We start from the raw sequence: 11,317 nt of genomic DNA on the forward strand, positions 1-11,317 counted from the left end.
TTGAAATGAGATCCAATACAATAATGTTATAGACTTTTTTTTAAATTGAAAAAAACAAGGTATATTGATATAAAATAAAGTAAATTTATGTAACAAAAGTCTAGGAAAATTGCAGGGTTTACGCCCCATTTGTTTCGGCGAAAAACAATTTTTGAAAAAAGTTTTTTTTGGAAAACATTTTATATAGGAAACTTTTTCTAGAAAATGTTTTCCGTACAAAACGTTTTCTTATATTTGGTCGCATTCTTAAAATTAATGTATTAATAGTTGCATTAGTGGTAGTGCAAGTGGCGGCAGCAAGATAGAAATAGAGGTGGAGGTGGAGGTGGAGGTGGAGGTGTCAGGGTAGTGTAATGGTGGCAGTAATAGGGAGGTAGCAGTGCCAATGATAGCGGTGCAACGGAACTGCTGATGGTGGTAGTGGCACTGGTTGTAGGGGGCTGGGGTCAGGGTGGAAGTGGAGATGGCAATGGCGACTATCGTGATGTTGGTTGTGATTGTGGCAGTGGTCGTGTAGTGGTAGAGATGATGGTAGTGGAGGTAATGGTGGTGGTGGTAATGTGGTGGCATCGATAAAAGTTTGGTTTGGAAAACGTTTTCCACCTTTTAAAAAATAAAATATACTTTTCGCCTAAGTGGGCTTCTTTTCCGTTGACTATAGAAAAATATTTTCCATTGAATTTTATTTTCTGTTGTACCAAACACCAAAAAATACAAAAAAAATATTTTCTAAAAAATATTTTCCGTCCAAACAAACGGAACATTAGTGTTGCCATCAATTGATTGGCATCCTTGGCATCATGTGGTAATGGATATGTTGGATAAAATCTTATACGTACTGTGTGAAACAAATAAATAATTGTGCTAAATACATTATCAAATTATATACAAAATATAACTTGAAACAATGTAATTTATTTGGATAAAATCAAATTAAAACATATACAGAGGATCAAGAAACTTACAAACAAATGATATAAATTTGGAACAAAAAATAATTTGATCGAAACTTGTGTTAGACACAATGTCTTTAAGACAAATATAGTCCATTAGGAAAACTACTTATATATACCCCCAAATTAATATTCTAACTCTTGAATTTGAATTTTTCTTGTCATAATTAGCAGACAACTCTGCTTCTCTCCTCTATATTTGTGATAATACATAAATTAACACCAAAAAAATGACACATTTTCGAGTAAGTGTCACTATTACAACTAATATTTCATATTGATAAATTCATCTTTTATTCATTCAAAAAATATTTCTGACAAAAGAAAAAAATTTAAATTATCTCTTCAATCCAAGAGATAAATCTCACGTGAGTAACTATTTACTCTTACTTATGATTATTGTTTAGTGCAACAAAAACCCTATATATCTATGACATAATTGAATACTCACTAAAATATATAAACAAACTCCACTTCACAAATTTCATAATTATAACTTGACGTACTACATCACAGTACTCAAAACCACTTTATGAATATTCAATTCAACTTTCAAAATGATTATTAACAAAATAATAATCAACACATTTGCATGATTATCAAAAAATTTCTCTATCCATTTCAAATTAAATGGAATTTAAATTATCATATTTAAACTTCTGTTATACCAAGATACTACTACAACTAAACGAAAAGTCATTTACGTATGAAATATACTTTTTCATATAATACTTCAAAAGAGATCCATTGCCAGTAGCATGGATTTCATAATCACCTTCAAAAATTAATCAAAACAAAAACAAAAACAAAAACAAAAACAAAAACAAAAGCAAAAAAAGAAAAACTCTAATTTCAAAATTCATATGCCCATATAAATATTAACAGAACAATAATTTAACATCACTACAAGAATCTGCACTTTTAGCGACCACTTTCCGCGACCAATATAAAAGTTGGTAGCTAAAAGTTACCTTTTGGCGACCAAATATTAATTAGTCGTGAATGATCATTATTTTTGGCAACCAAATATGATTTGGTCGCAAAAGGTCATATTTTGGCGACCAAAAATGAGTTGGTCGCAGAAAGTGGTATGGTTTTGGCGACCAACTACAAATTTGTTCGCAGAAGGTCACATTTTGGCAACCAAAAAATAAGTTGGTAGCGGAAGATCAAAAATAAGTTGGTTGTGGAATTGGCGACCAAAAGTTTGGTCAGCAAAAACTTATTTTTAGCGACAAAAAATATTTTAGTCGACGTATATTGAGTTTTGGCTACTAAAACAATGTAGTCACCGAATGGAAAATAAAAAATTATTTTTTATCTTTTGGCGACCAAAAATGGTCGCCAAAAAATTTATTTTTAGCGACTAAAGTTTTGGCTACTAAAACAATGTAGTCGCCGAATGGAAAATAAAAAATTATTTTTTATCTTTTAGCGACCAAAATTTTGATCGCCAAAAAACTTATTTTTAGCGACTAAAAATATTTTAGTCGCCGTATATTGAGTTTTGGTTACTAAAACAATGTAGTCGCCGAATAGAAAATAAAAAATTATTTTTTATCTTTTGGCGACCAAAATTTTTATCGCCAAAAAATTTATTTTTAGCGACTAAAAGTATTTTAGTCACCGTATATTGAGTTTTGGCTACTAAACCAATTTAGTCGCCATATGAAAAATAAAAAATATTTTTTATCTTTTGGCGACCAAAAATTTGGTCGCCAAAAACTTATTTTCAGCAACCAAAAAAAATTTAGTCGCCAAATTAGTACTTTTAGCGACTAATATTTTAGTCGCCGTTGATTGAGATTTGGCGACTAAAAAAGTTTGTCGGCGAAGGTACCTTTTCTGCGACTAATCTAGTCTTTTGGTTGCCAATAGTTTGGGAGGGAAATTTGAAATGTGGGGGCGGAAATTGAAATTTTTTTGCGACAAAAAAAATTTCGTCGCCAATTGTTAAACGACGTCACTCGTTTTTTTTTTTTTTTGTTTTTGTCTTTTATGAGTTTTAAATTTTTTTTACAAAAAGAATCAAATGTTTATATTATACCTAACTAAACAAAAATTTAAAATTTAAATATATATATAATTCACTCCACTATTAAAAAAATAAAAATCACTTGAGATTATTGTTTGAAAAAAATAATTACTTAAAAATTATTTTTTTTGGGATCATCAGACCACTTGGTCTCTCTCTCTCTCTCTCTCTACATCCCTTTCATTCTCTCATCTCTCCTTCATTTGTGCTCTCCCGATCTAGAAGCTTCTCATCACTGACCCCCTCACTCTCTCTCATCAACAATGGTGAGAGTCTCTCTCTCTCTCTCTCTCTCTCTCTCTCTCTCTCCATTATTCTCTTTGATGAAAAAGGAACTATCAGCAAGGGTCTCTTCTCGTCGTCGATCGCTCTCTCATAGTTGACATCCTACCGTCCCTCTTTCTCTCCATCTCTTTCATCTCTCTCTGGTGAATATCAGTTGACGAGGATCTAACAACACATCAGTTGTCGATCAAGAATTGAAATTTTTAATATTTTGAGTCTTTGGTGAGGAATTATTTTGTCACTAATTTTGGAGAGAGAATTTTGACATATTGGGCAATAATGAAAAAAAATTGACTACTAATTTTTCCCCCTTTTTTGTTTTTATCAGTTTTCCTCTTCTCTCTCTCTCTCTCTCTCTCTCTCTCTCTCTCTCTCTCTCTCTCTCTCTCTCTCTCAACAAAACAAAACACAAGTTAGCTCTCTTTGTTTAGCACCCCTTGTCCTCCTAATTTTCATTGCTAAATAAGATTAATTTGTGACAAATTATAAATTTTGTCACATATAATTAAAAAAAAAGAAAATTAAAAGGTAAGGAAATTTATTTTCGTCAATAAATACTTCTTTTTAGGTAAGAAAAAATTAAGTTTCATCATAAAAAAATTTTTGTCTAAATTTGTTCAGATGGTGCTAAAATTTTGAGACTTTTAGTGAGGAAAAAATTTGTCACAAATTATAAAATTATTAGTGAGGAATATATTTTCGTCACCAATGAGTCTAAATATTTTGATATCATTTGGTGAGGAGTATGTTTTCATGGCCTATAGTTTTTAATATTTTGAGATCTTTTGGTGGAAAAATTATTTTGTCACAAATTTTAGAGGGAGAATTTTGAAATATTGAGCAGGTAATGAAAAAAAATTGGCTACTAATTTTCCCCCCCTTTTTTGTGTTTTTATTAGTTTTCCTCTCATTTCTTTCTCTAAAAACACACTCCCTCTTCAGATCCTCCTCACTATCCACTGTGCAAACCACTCCGTCAAGTCCCTCGACGAGTGGCAACTCGAGCGCTACCTCACCGACTTCCTCAAATCCTCCTTCTCCCTCACCGTTCCCGAAGACGACATCGTCGTTCGCAGATTCAAGGACCTCAAGAAGCGCAAGCGCGATGATCCTGTCGCTCACAACACTCTCTTCATCTGTGACCTAGGGTTTCTATCCAAGTTTTCCAGATCGGAAATTCTTCATGGTATAGATGGAGAAGACAATGTTAAGGAACTCGAGAAGAAGTTTCTGGACTGGAGAAGATCGGTTGTTGGTAAGACCGACGGGATTGAGTTGAATCTTGAAGGTGTTAAGTTTAGATTGACTGCTTCAGTTCCGGAATCGGATGATTTTGGAATGAGGAAAGAGTGCGAAGAGCTTAATGCGTTTGGTAATCGAGGTTTGTTCTTGATTCTATCCATAGTTTTGAATTTTTGATGCTTACTGGTCTTGCTGTCTACAATAATGGATTCAGTAATCTAACTCAATATTTTTTCTTCTAAATGCTTAATAATTTTGCGAGAACTACTGGTAATAATGGATGTATGTATGTGTTGTTTGGTTGTAGGATATTCAAGACGTGGGAGGCAGCGGCAGCCTAATACAATTGTGTTGAAAGGTGTTCTATCTCACTGGTTTGTTGAGCCAAGAGTTTCGTCTTAGCCTTCAATGCTGGTCACTCACACGATTTTTTCTGCATTTGGGAAGACAAGGTGTGGGTTAATGTCATGGTTTCTGCTATTTTTCTGTTTCCCTGATGCATTGCAATTCCATAATATTATTCTTGTTGAATTTGTTTGGTGGTTGTGTTTTTTTGAGGCTTCTGACATTGAGTTTTGTTTTTATGCTCCAATGTATTATCTTGAATATGGTTGTATTGAAATTTCTTAATTTACTTGTCATCTCATTAATTTGACGAAACCATTTCCTCTTGAAACTTCTCATGATTGAAGATTTTAGCTAGCAGCAAATATTTGTGGTTATTTGATAAAGTTGAAAATTCTTGTGCCGGTTAGTCACATTGAAGACTTTATGGTTTTAATGTGGCTCAACCTTGCCTGTGTAATGAATGCTCACTGTAGGAGCAATAACCACTGGGATAGTTAAATTGCTTTACACCTGGTTTGATTCTACACTATTTCTTGTGACATCTTTCAGGTAATTTTTGTTTTTGGCTCATCTTGATTGTGGCTTATGATGAAATGGTTGTTACTGTTGGTATATATACAATCTGTCATGCATGGAACTTGAACTAATATTATTGGTTTTATTTGCTAAATCATGTTGCATAACAGTATTTCCTAATATCATTGGATGGCTTAACAGTATTTGCTCAGAAAATAGGGTGGGTGTGGGAGTGGATGTGTCCATAAAATTGTCTACGAAACTTTTTTTTTCATTTTTTACAACCTTTTGCTGCCAATGAATTAAGAATTTCATAAGTTGGGTTTTTTTTACTAATAATAGAAGACACATTATAGAGTCTGTAGTCCAAAGGTGACATATTGTGGAAACAATTTGGCTTTCTTAAACTTCTATTGCTACTATCTGTGGATTGAATATTTTACATTTCTTAAGCTTCCATGTGCTTGCACTTGCACATAACCTTGATAGCTTTTACACATTACACACTACTACACCATTAGTTGGATGTGTTTGTTTGGGGATTATAATCTTGACTACTGATCAGAAGAGGGTTTTTTTTTTCTTCTGAAATGTATCAGATAAATTGGTTCTTTGGTTGATTAGGTGACATGTCATATTGGTTTCCATCCTCCTGAGCTCTTACTAGAATCAATGTTTGTCATGTGGGCCGCTTTGGAGCCTCATTTTCAATGCCTTATTTTTTATATTTCGCTGGAATTTCCTTGCAGAAAAGCAGGGAGAGGAGAATAAATTTCTCTACATGCATCGAAAGTAGATTGCTATTTTAGAGAAAAAGATTTGGTTACTTAGTCCCATATTTAGATGTTAAAGTCATAGTTGACACTTCGGTACCATTTTGAAGCTGTGACATTACTTGGGGCAGGATAATTATCTGGTAAGTTTGCCTACCACTTGGCCGTATGTTTGCGGATCCTATATGTCTGACCTATAAGATAATTTCTTCTTGGGGGCAGGTTGTGATAGTTACTGGGGCCAACATCTTTTCTTGGGCTTTTTGGCTGACTGCCAAGTTAATTAATCTTACTTGTGTCTCGGCATCGGTTACAAGGACTTGGGTGTTAATGTATTTCATATAGCATATCAAGCATAACATAGGACTTGGGGGTTACTTTTTTATTTAGAACAAAAAAAGTTCAATGCCATTAAAGCTTCTAGACAATTTTCCCATTTCTTGTCAATTCTAGTGTTGTCATTAAGATGGGAACTCCATGATAGCTAGGAAAAAATACAAAACTATCGAGTACAGTGCTATCATTATGGGGAAGTCAAGAAGATCTTGTGGATGCTTGTAGACATGTAGTGATAGATGAATATGGTGAGTGTTGCTATTTTGGGCGTGAAAACAGATTGGAGGTTGATGTCAACTTGTTTGCAGTCTGTTGTAGAAAATTCTCCATATAATATTTTCCATTTACAAAAACAGTTAATGATAGCATTGGATGTTAACCTGATCTGCTCTTTTCTTTTCTTTTTTTTAAATGATCATTTTGATTCATTGATCTTAACTTGTGTTTTTGTTTGTTTTGGTACTAATAGGTTATTGAGCAAGTTGAAGTTGAGTGTGTAGCAGAAAAGGCTGAATTTGATGGTCATTTGGATGAGGAGTTTAGGAAGGTCTTTGAGAAATTCAATTTTAAGCTGATATGTTAGTTTGGATTAGCTGCCAAACAAGTTGATATGTTAAATGAAATTTTCATCTTTATTTTAAATGGAATTCAATTATTGTTTGATGATTTAGTGAAGTTACAAGAAAGGAAATTTGTTAATTATTCTTCCTAAGCATTTTCTTTTTTAAATGCTATTGTTCCTTAATTGTGGTTGGGATGAATGAATTTTGTTCGATATTGGATTGAATGTTTATAAACAAAAATTGAATGTTCTCAAAAAAAAAAAAAAAGATTTGGCGATTAAAAAATTGGTCGGCAAATTCCACACTTTTGCAACTAAAATCATTGGTCGGCAATTCCGTACCTTTTGGCGACTAAATTGTTAGTCGGCAATTCCTCGACTTTTGGCGACTAATCTGTTTGGTGGTGGAATGTGACAATTGGCGACTAAAATTTTTGGTCGAGAAAATATCACTTTTCGTGACCAAAGTGTTTTACCGACAAAATGGATTAGTCGCAACAATGATATATTTAGCAACCAAAATTTTAGTCGGCAAATTCAACTTTTCCCGACCAACAAAAATTTTGTTCGCGAATTACTTTTGCCGACCCTCAATTGGTGACCAAAGTAGCGACCAAAAAAATTAGTCGCGGATAACTTTTGCCGACCAAAAATGGATTTTTAGCGACCAATTTTTTGGTCGGCAAAAGTGTTATTTCTTGTAGTGCATAGTCATCATAAATAATTCAATTTATCATTTTCAATTACTATGTTACCTATCACAAGAATTATTTTAAAAATAAAATCATGAGCTGACATACATACGAGAAGCATGTACAATTTGATTAACAAAAATACGAAAAGCATGTACAATTTGATTAACAAAACAATGTAATATGTTCTCAATTCTCAAACAAAATCTGTTTGAAAATAATTTATCCAAACAAGTTGTCTAAATAAACTTGAACAAAAATTAACACAAAGAATATCTGTACAAACTATTAATAAGGAGTATATCAAAAAAAAAAAAACAAGGAGTTATGTGCTAAAAGCAAATAGTAATAGTAAACAACAAAGGCAAAACCATTCTGATTAAATAAAATCACAAAATGTCAACTCCTAATTTGTTGAAACGAAAAATGAGAACTGTTCTGGTTTGTACTGTAATAACCCTCACGCTATCCTAACCATACTCATATGCATTCATGTGATTTTGTCTTGTAAGCTTGCGTTTCAAGTCTTGTCCTTATTCGTTTAAGTGTTTCAGCATGTTTTGTACCTTGCTTGGTGTGAGTTTAGCCGAGGTCGTCTTCCGTCTAGGATTACCTTGGAACCACTTTGTTTGACCTCCACCTTCGCCCTGACATATTGGCCGAGATGTCATTATCTAGGCAGAGGTGTTCATCACCAAGGCCGAGGTGTGAATCATCTAGGCCGAGATGTTACCTTTGCACCTAAGTGATCTTGTCCCGGAGAGGTATGACCTAGACCGAGGTGTGGCACATCTAGGCCAAGGTGTGGCACAGCTTAGTCAAGTGTTGTCCTTCCTAGCCGAGGTCATTATTCCCTACTTGCCGATGTCTTGTTCTTAGCCGAGATCATTACTTGCCAGAGTGCCCATGCCGTCTTGCTTGTTGAACACACTTTGTCATCGTTTTGTCTTGTCACTCAGCCACCTTTCTGTGTAGCACCAACCGGCCGCTGCCACGTGCCTCTGTAGAGGGTTAAGTCAGCCAGCAGACTTAGAAATGTATCATTTTATTATATGTCTTTGTTTGTGAAGAGAGAGAAGCTCTAGAAGAAGAGGAAGAAGTTTAGAGTGAGAGAGTGGGTTTTCGAGCTTGATTCCTAGAGATCAAACCATTTGATTCGCGTATTGAGGTTAGATTCTTGATTTACTCTTGTCATTCTTATTGATCATCTAGCTGCATTGCATGATCGAACCCGTTTTGCATGTCATGCATCGATTTAAAGTTGGTTTTAGAAAGAGGAAATGGTGTTCATGTGTTCTTGAAAGAAAGGTCTTGTTTGATCTGAAAGTTTGCATTAAGTTTCATGTTTTTGTGTTTGTTCTCACTAGATCCTTGAATATGGGTACCCAGGTCCATGTTTTTGAACTCATAGCATGAAATCTCAGGTTTTGTAATAGCAAATCATTATCCTTGCATCCATCTTCCTCATGATCATGTTCTTCATGTTCATCATGTTCTTCAAGAGAGGGAAACCCAGATTTTTCCCGACTTCATTCCTTTGATTGTGGCCATCGAGGCAACACCTCGGCAAGGAGGTGTGGGACCTCGGCCTAGACCTGGCAGTTGCCCAGCATGATTTCCCCGAAATAAAGAACTGTGTTTGTTTTGATTTGACTTAGTCTTGAGGAATGCCGAGACCATCTGCATGCATATGAAACTTGTTTGAAAGTGCATTCAACAGACTTTGCCATGTGTTTGTAGGGTTTGGACTTGCCTTGACCCCGACGTTTGAAGAACTAAGTGAGTGGTATTTTTAATAAAGCTATGTTATAATGCTTTGATAAAGTCTTGTTTTGCTTCGTTTTGGAAATTATTTGTAAGCATGAATGGTTATCCCTAATCGGAAAATATTTATATATCTTGTTTTGATGACATTCTTGGAAAGTCCGTACGTGCTAAGGGACTATAAGCATTCGTAGCACAAAGTTTGAAAGTCCGTACGTTTTAAGGGACTATAAGCATTCGTAGCACAAAGTTTGGAAGTCCGTACGTGCTAAGGGACTATAAGCATTCGTAGCACAAAGTTTGAAAGTCCGTACGTGCTAAGGAACTATAAGCATTCGTAGCACAAAGTTTGAAAGTCCGTACGTGCTAAGGAACTATAAGCATTTGTAGCACAAAGTTTGAAAGTCCGTACGTGCTAAGGGACTATAAGCATTTGTAGCACAAAGTTTGGAAGTCCGTACGTGCTAAGGGACTATAAGCATTAGTAGCACAAGTCCTTAGTGTCCGGGGACTATAATGCAACGGCACCATTGAATTGAGATATCTCCCTTGTCTTGCCTTGTCTTGTCTTGTTTGCCACTGACGGTTTACCGAGTGGGTTTTGTTTGCCGAGATGTCATCACTTGTATTATAATGATGTTAGTAAGCATCCTTTGAAACTTGACAGATTTGGAAGATGGACTTTGTTCATCCCTTGACTTGTACCAACTATGTCATGTATTGCTTTGATAAAGATCTTGAATACCAGTCATGCAAACCCATTTATTTCTTATACCATTCACTGAGTATCCAAGCTCACCCTCTCTATATATATGTAGGTGATGAGCAGGAAGGCGGTGACGCCTAGGTGTGACTCGCGAGCTTGTTTTGGGTTTTTGTTTATGTCGGCCTAACTTGTGTTCACGTCGGCAGTCTTGAAAATTAAGCTTCTCGGCTTATAATGCTTGTAATTTACACATGTCGGTTGAAGAAGCCTTTTGATCAAGATGTAAAATGTATTTTGTACTTTATTGTATTTGTATCCAAGTTGTAATATTATGTAAAGTTGTATGCTATTCCATGTAACTTACGCATTGCTCTTATGGACCACTTGTATTTTTAATTTATTGCTTCCGCACCTGTGAGCCCCATATATATATATATATATATTTATACTCTGTTGTGTGTGAATTTTGAAAGTTGGCCTTCGGTAATCTCGGATTACTGGCCATCACGGCACTAAACTACTAGGGGCGGTTTGGGGTCGTGACAGATTGGTATCAGAGCACGCATTTCTTATAATACGTTATTCACACACTTTGAGTCCTAAAGAGCATAGGATGTCCCTTAGAATGATCTTAGGATTGCATCATATTGCTTGTTACTTGACAAGGTATGCTTCATCTCGACATAGCCATTTGTTATTTGCATACATGGTTCTTGGTTCAGTTTGTTTTAAGGTTGCATTTTGCCTACTCATAGCATCATGAGGAGAGGTAGACCATCAGTTGGCCGAGATCAATCAGAGGATAGATTGGACAGACTAAAAGGACTAGTTGAAGGCTTAACCCATGAGTTGAGACAGATGAGGCAACAGAATGCAAGTGCTACATCTACCCCGGCCGAACAGACAGATGGCCGACATGCAGCTCCACCTCTTCCAGTGCCCCAAGTGCCTCCACAACCAGCCTTGTATGGAGAAGGGACGATGACTTTGATTAAAGAGTTCAAGAAGATGAACCCACCAAGATTCACAGGGGGCATAGAGCCGATGAAGGCCGAGGCGTGGGTTTTGGAAATGAAAAAGCTGTTCGAGATCTTTCCTAGCACCG

At 35.4% G+C, this 11,317-nt stretch overlaps 1 protein-coding gene across 1 annotated transcript; it reads left to right on the plus strand.

Moving 5' to 3' along the window:
* The first annotated feature begins 411 nt into the window (after nucleotides 1-411).
* LOC114268327 (uncharacterized) lies at nucleotides 412-7,217 on the plus strand. The gene is made up of 5 exons (XM_082905267.1): nucleotides 412-563; nucleotides 4,173-4,654; nucleotides 4,823-4,967; nucleotides 6,129-6,295; nucleotides 6,958-7,217. Exons 1-3 carry the CDS (start codon nucleotides 412-414, stop codon nucleotides 4,915-4,917), a joined length of 729 nt encoding a protein of 242 aa, XP_082761393.1. The 3' UTR covers nucleotides 4,918-4,967; nucleotides 6,129-6,295; nucleotides 6,958-7,217.
* Nucleotides 7,218-11,317: the final 4,100 nt, after the last annotated feature.

This window comes from Camellia sinensis, chromosome 1 (assembly GCF_055761805.1).
Source record: "Camellia sinensis isolate YWXY chromosome 1, ASM5576180v1, whole genome shotgun sequence".
Classification (NCBI taxonomy): domain Eukaryota; kingdom Viridiplantae; phylum Streptophyta; class Magnoliopsida; order Ericales; family Theaceae; genus Camellia; species Camellia sinensis.

Excerpts from the sequence above, each read along its gene's own strand:
- LOC114268327 (XM_082905267.1), top strand. The coding sequence starts at position 412 with ATGGTGGTAGTGGCACTGGTTGTAGGGGGCTGGGGTCAGGGTGGAAGT. Across the intron at positions 564-4,172 it reads ATGGTGGTGGTGGTAATGTG|TTTTCCTCTCATTTCTTTCT; the intron begins GTGGCATCGATA and ends TGTTTTTATTAG. Across the intron at positions 4,655-4,822 it reads TAATGCGTTTGGTAATCGAG|GATATTCAAGACGTGGGAGG; the intron begins GTTTGTTCTTGA and ends GTTTGGTTGTAG.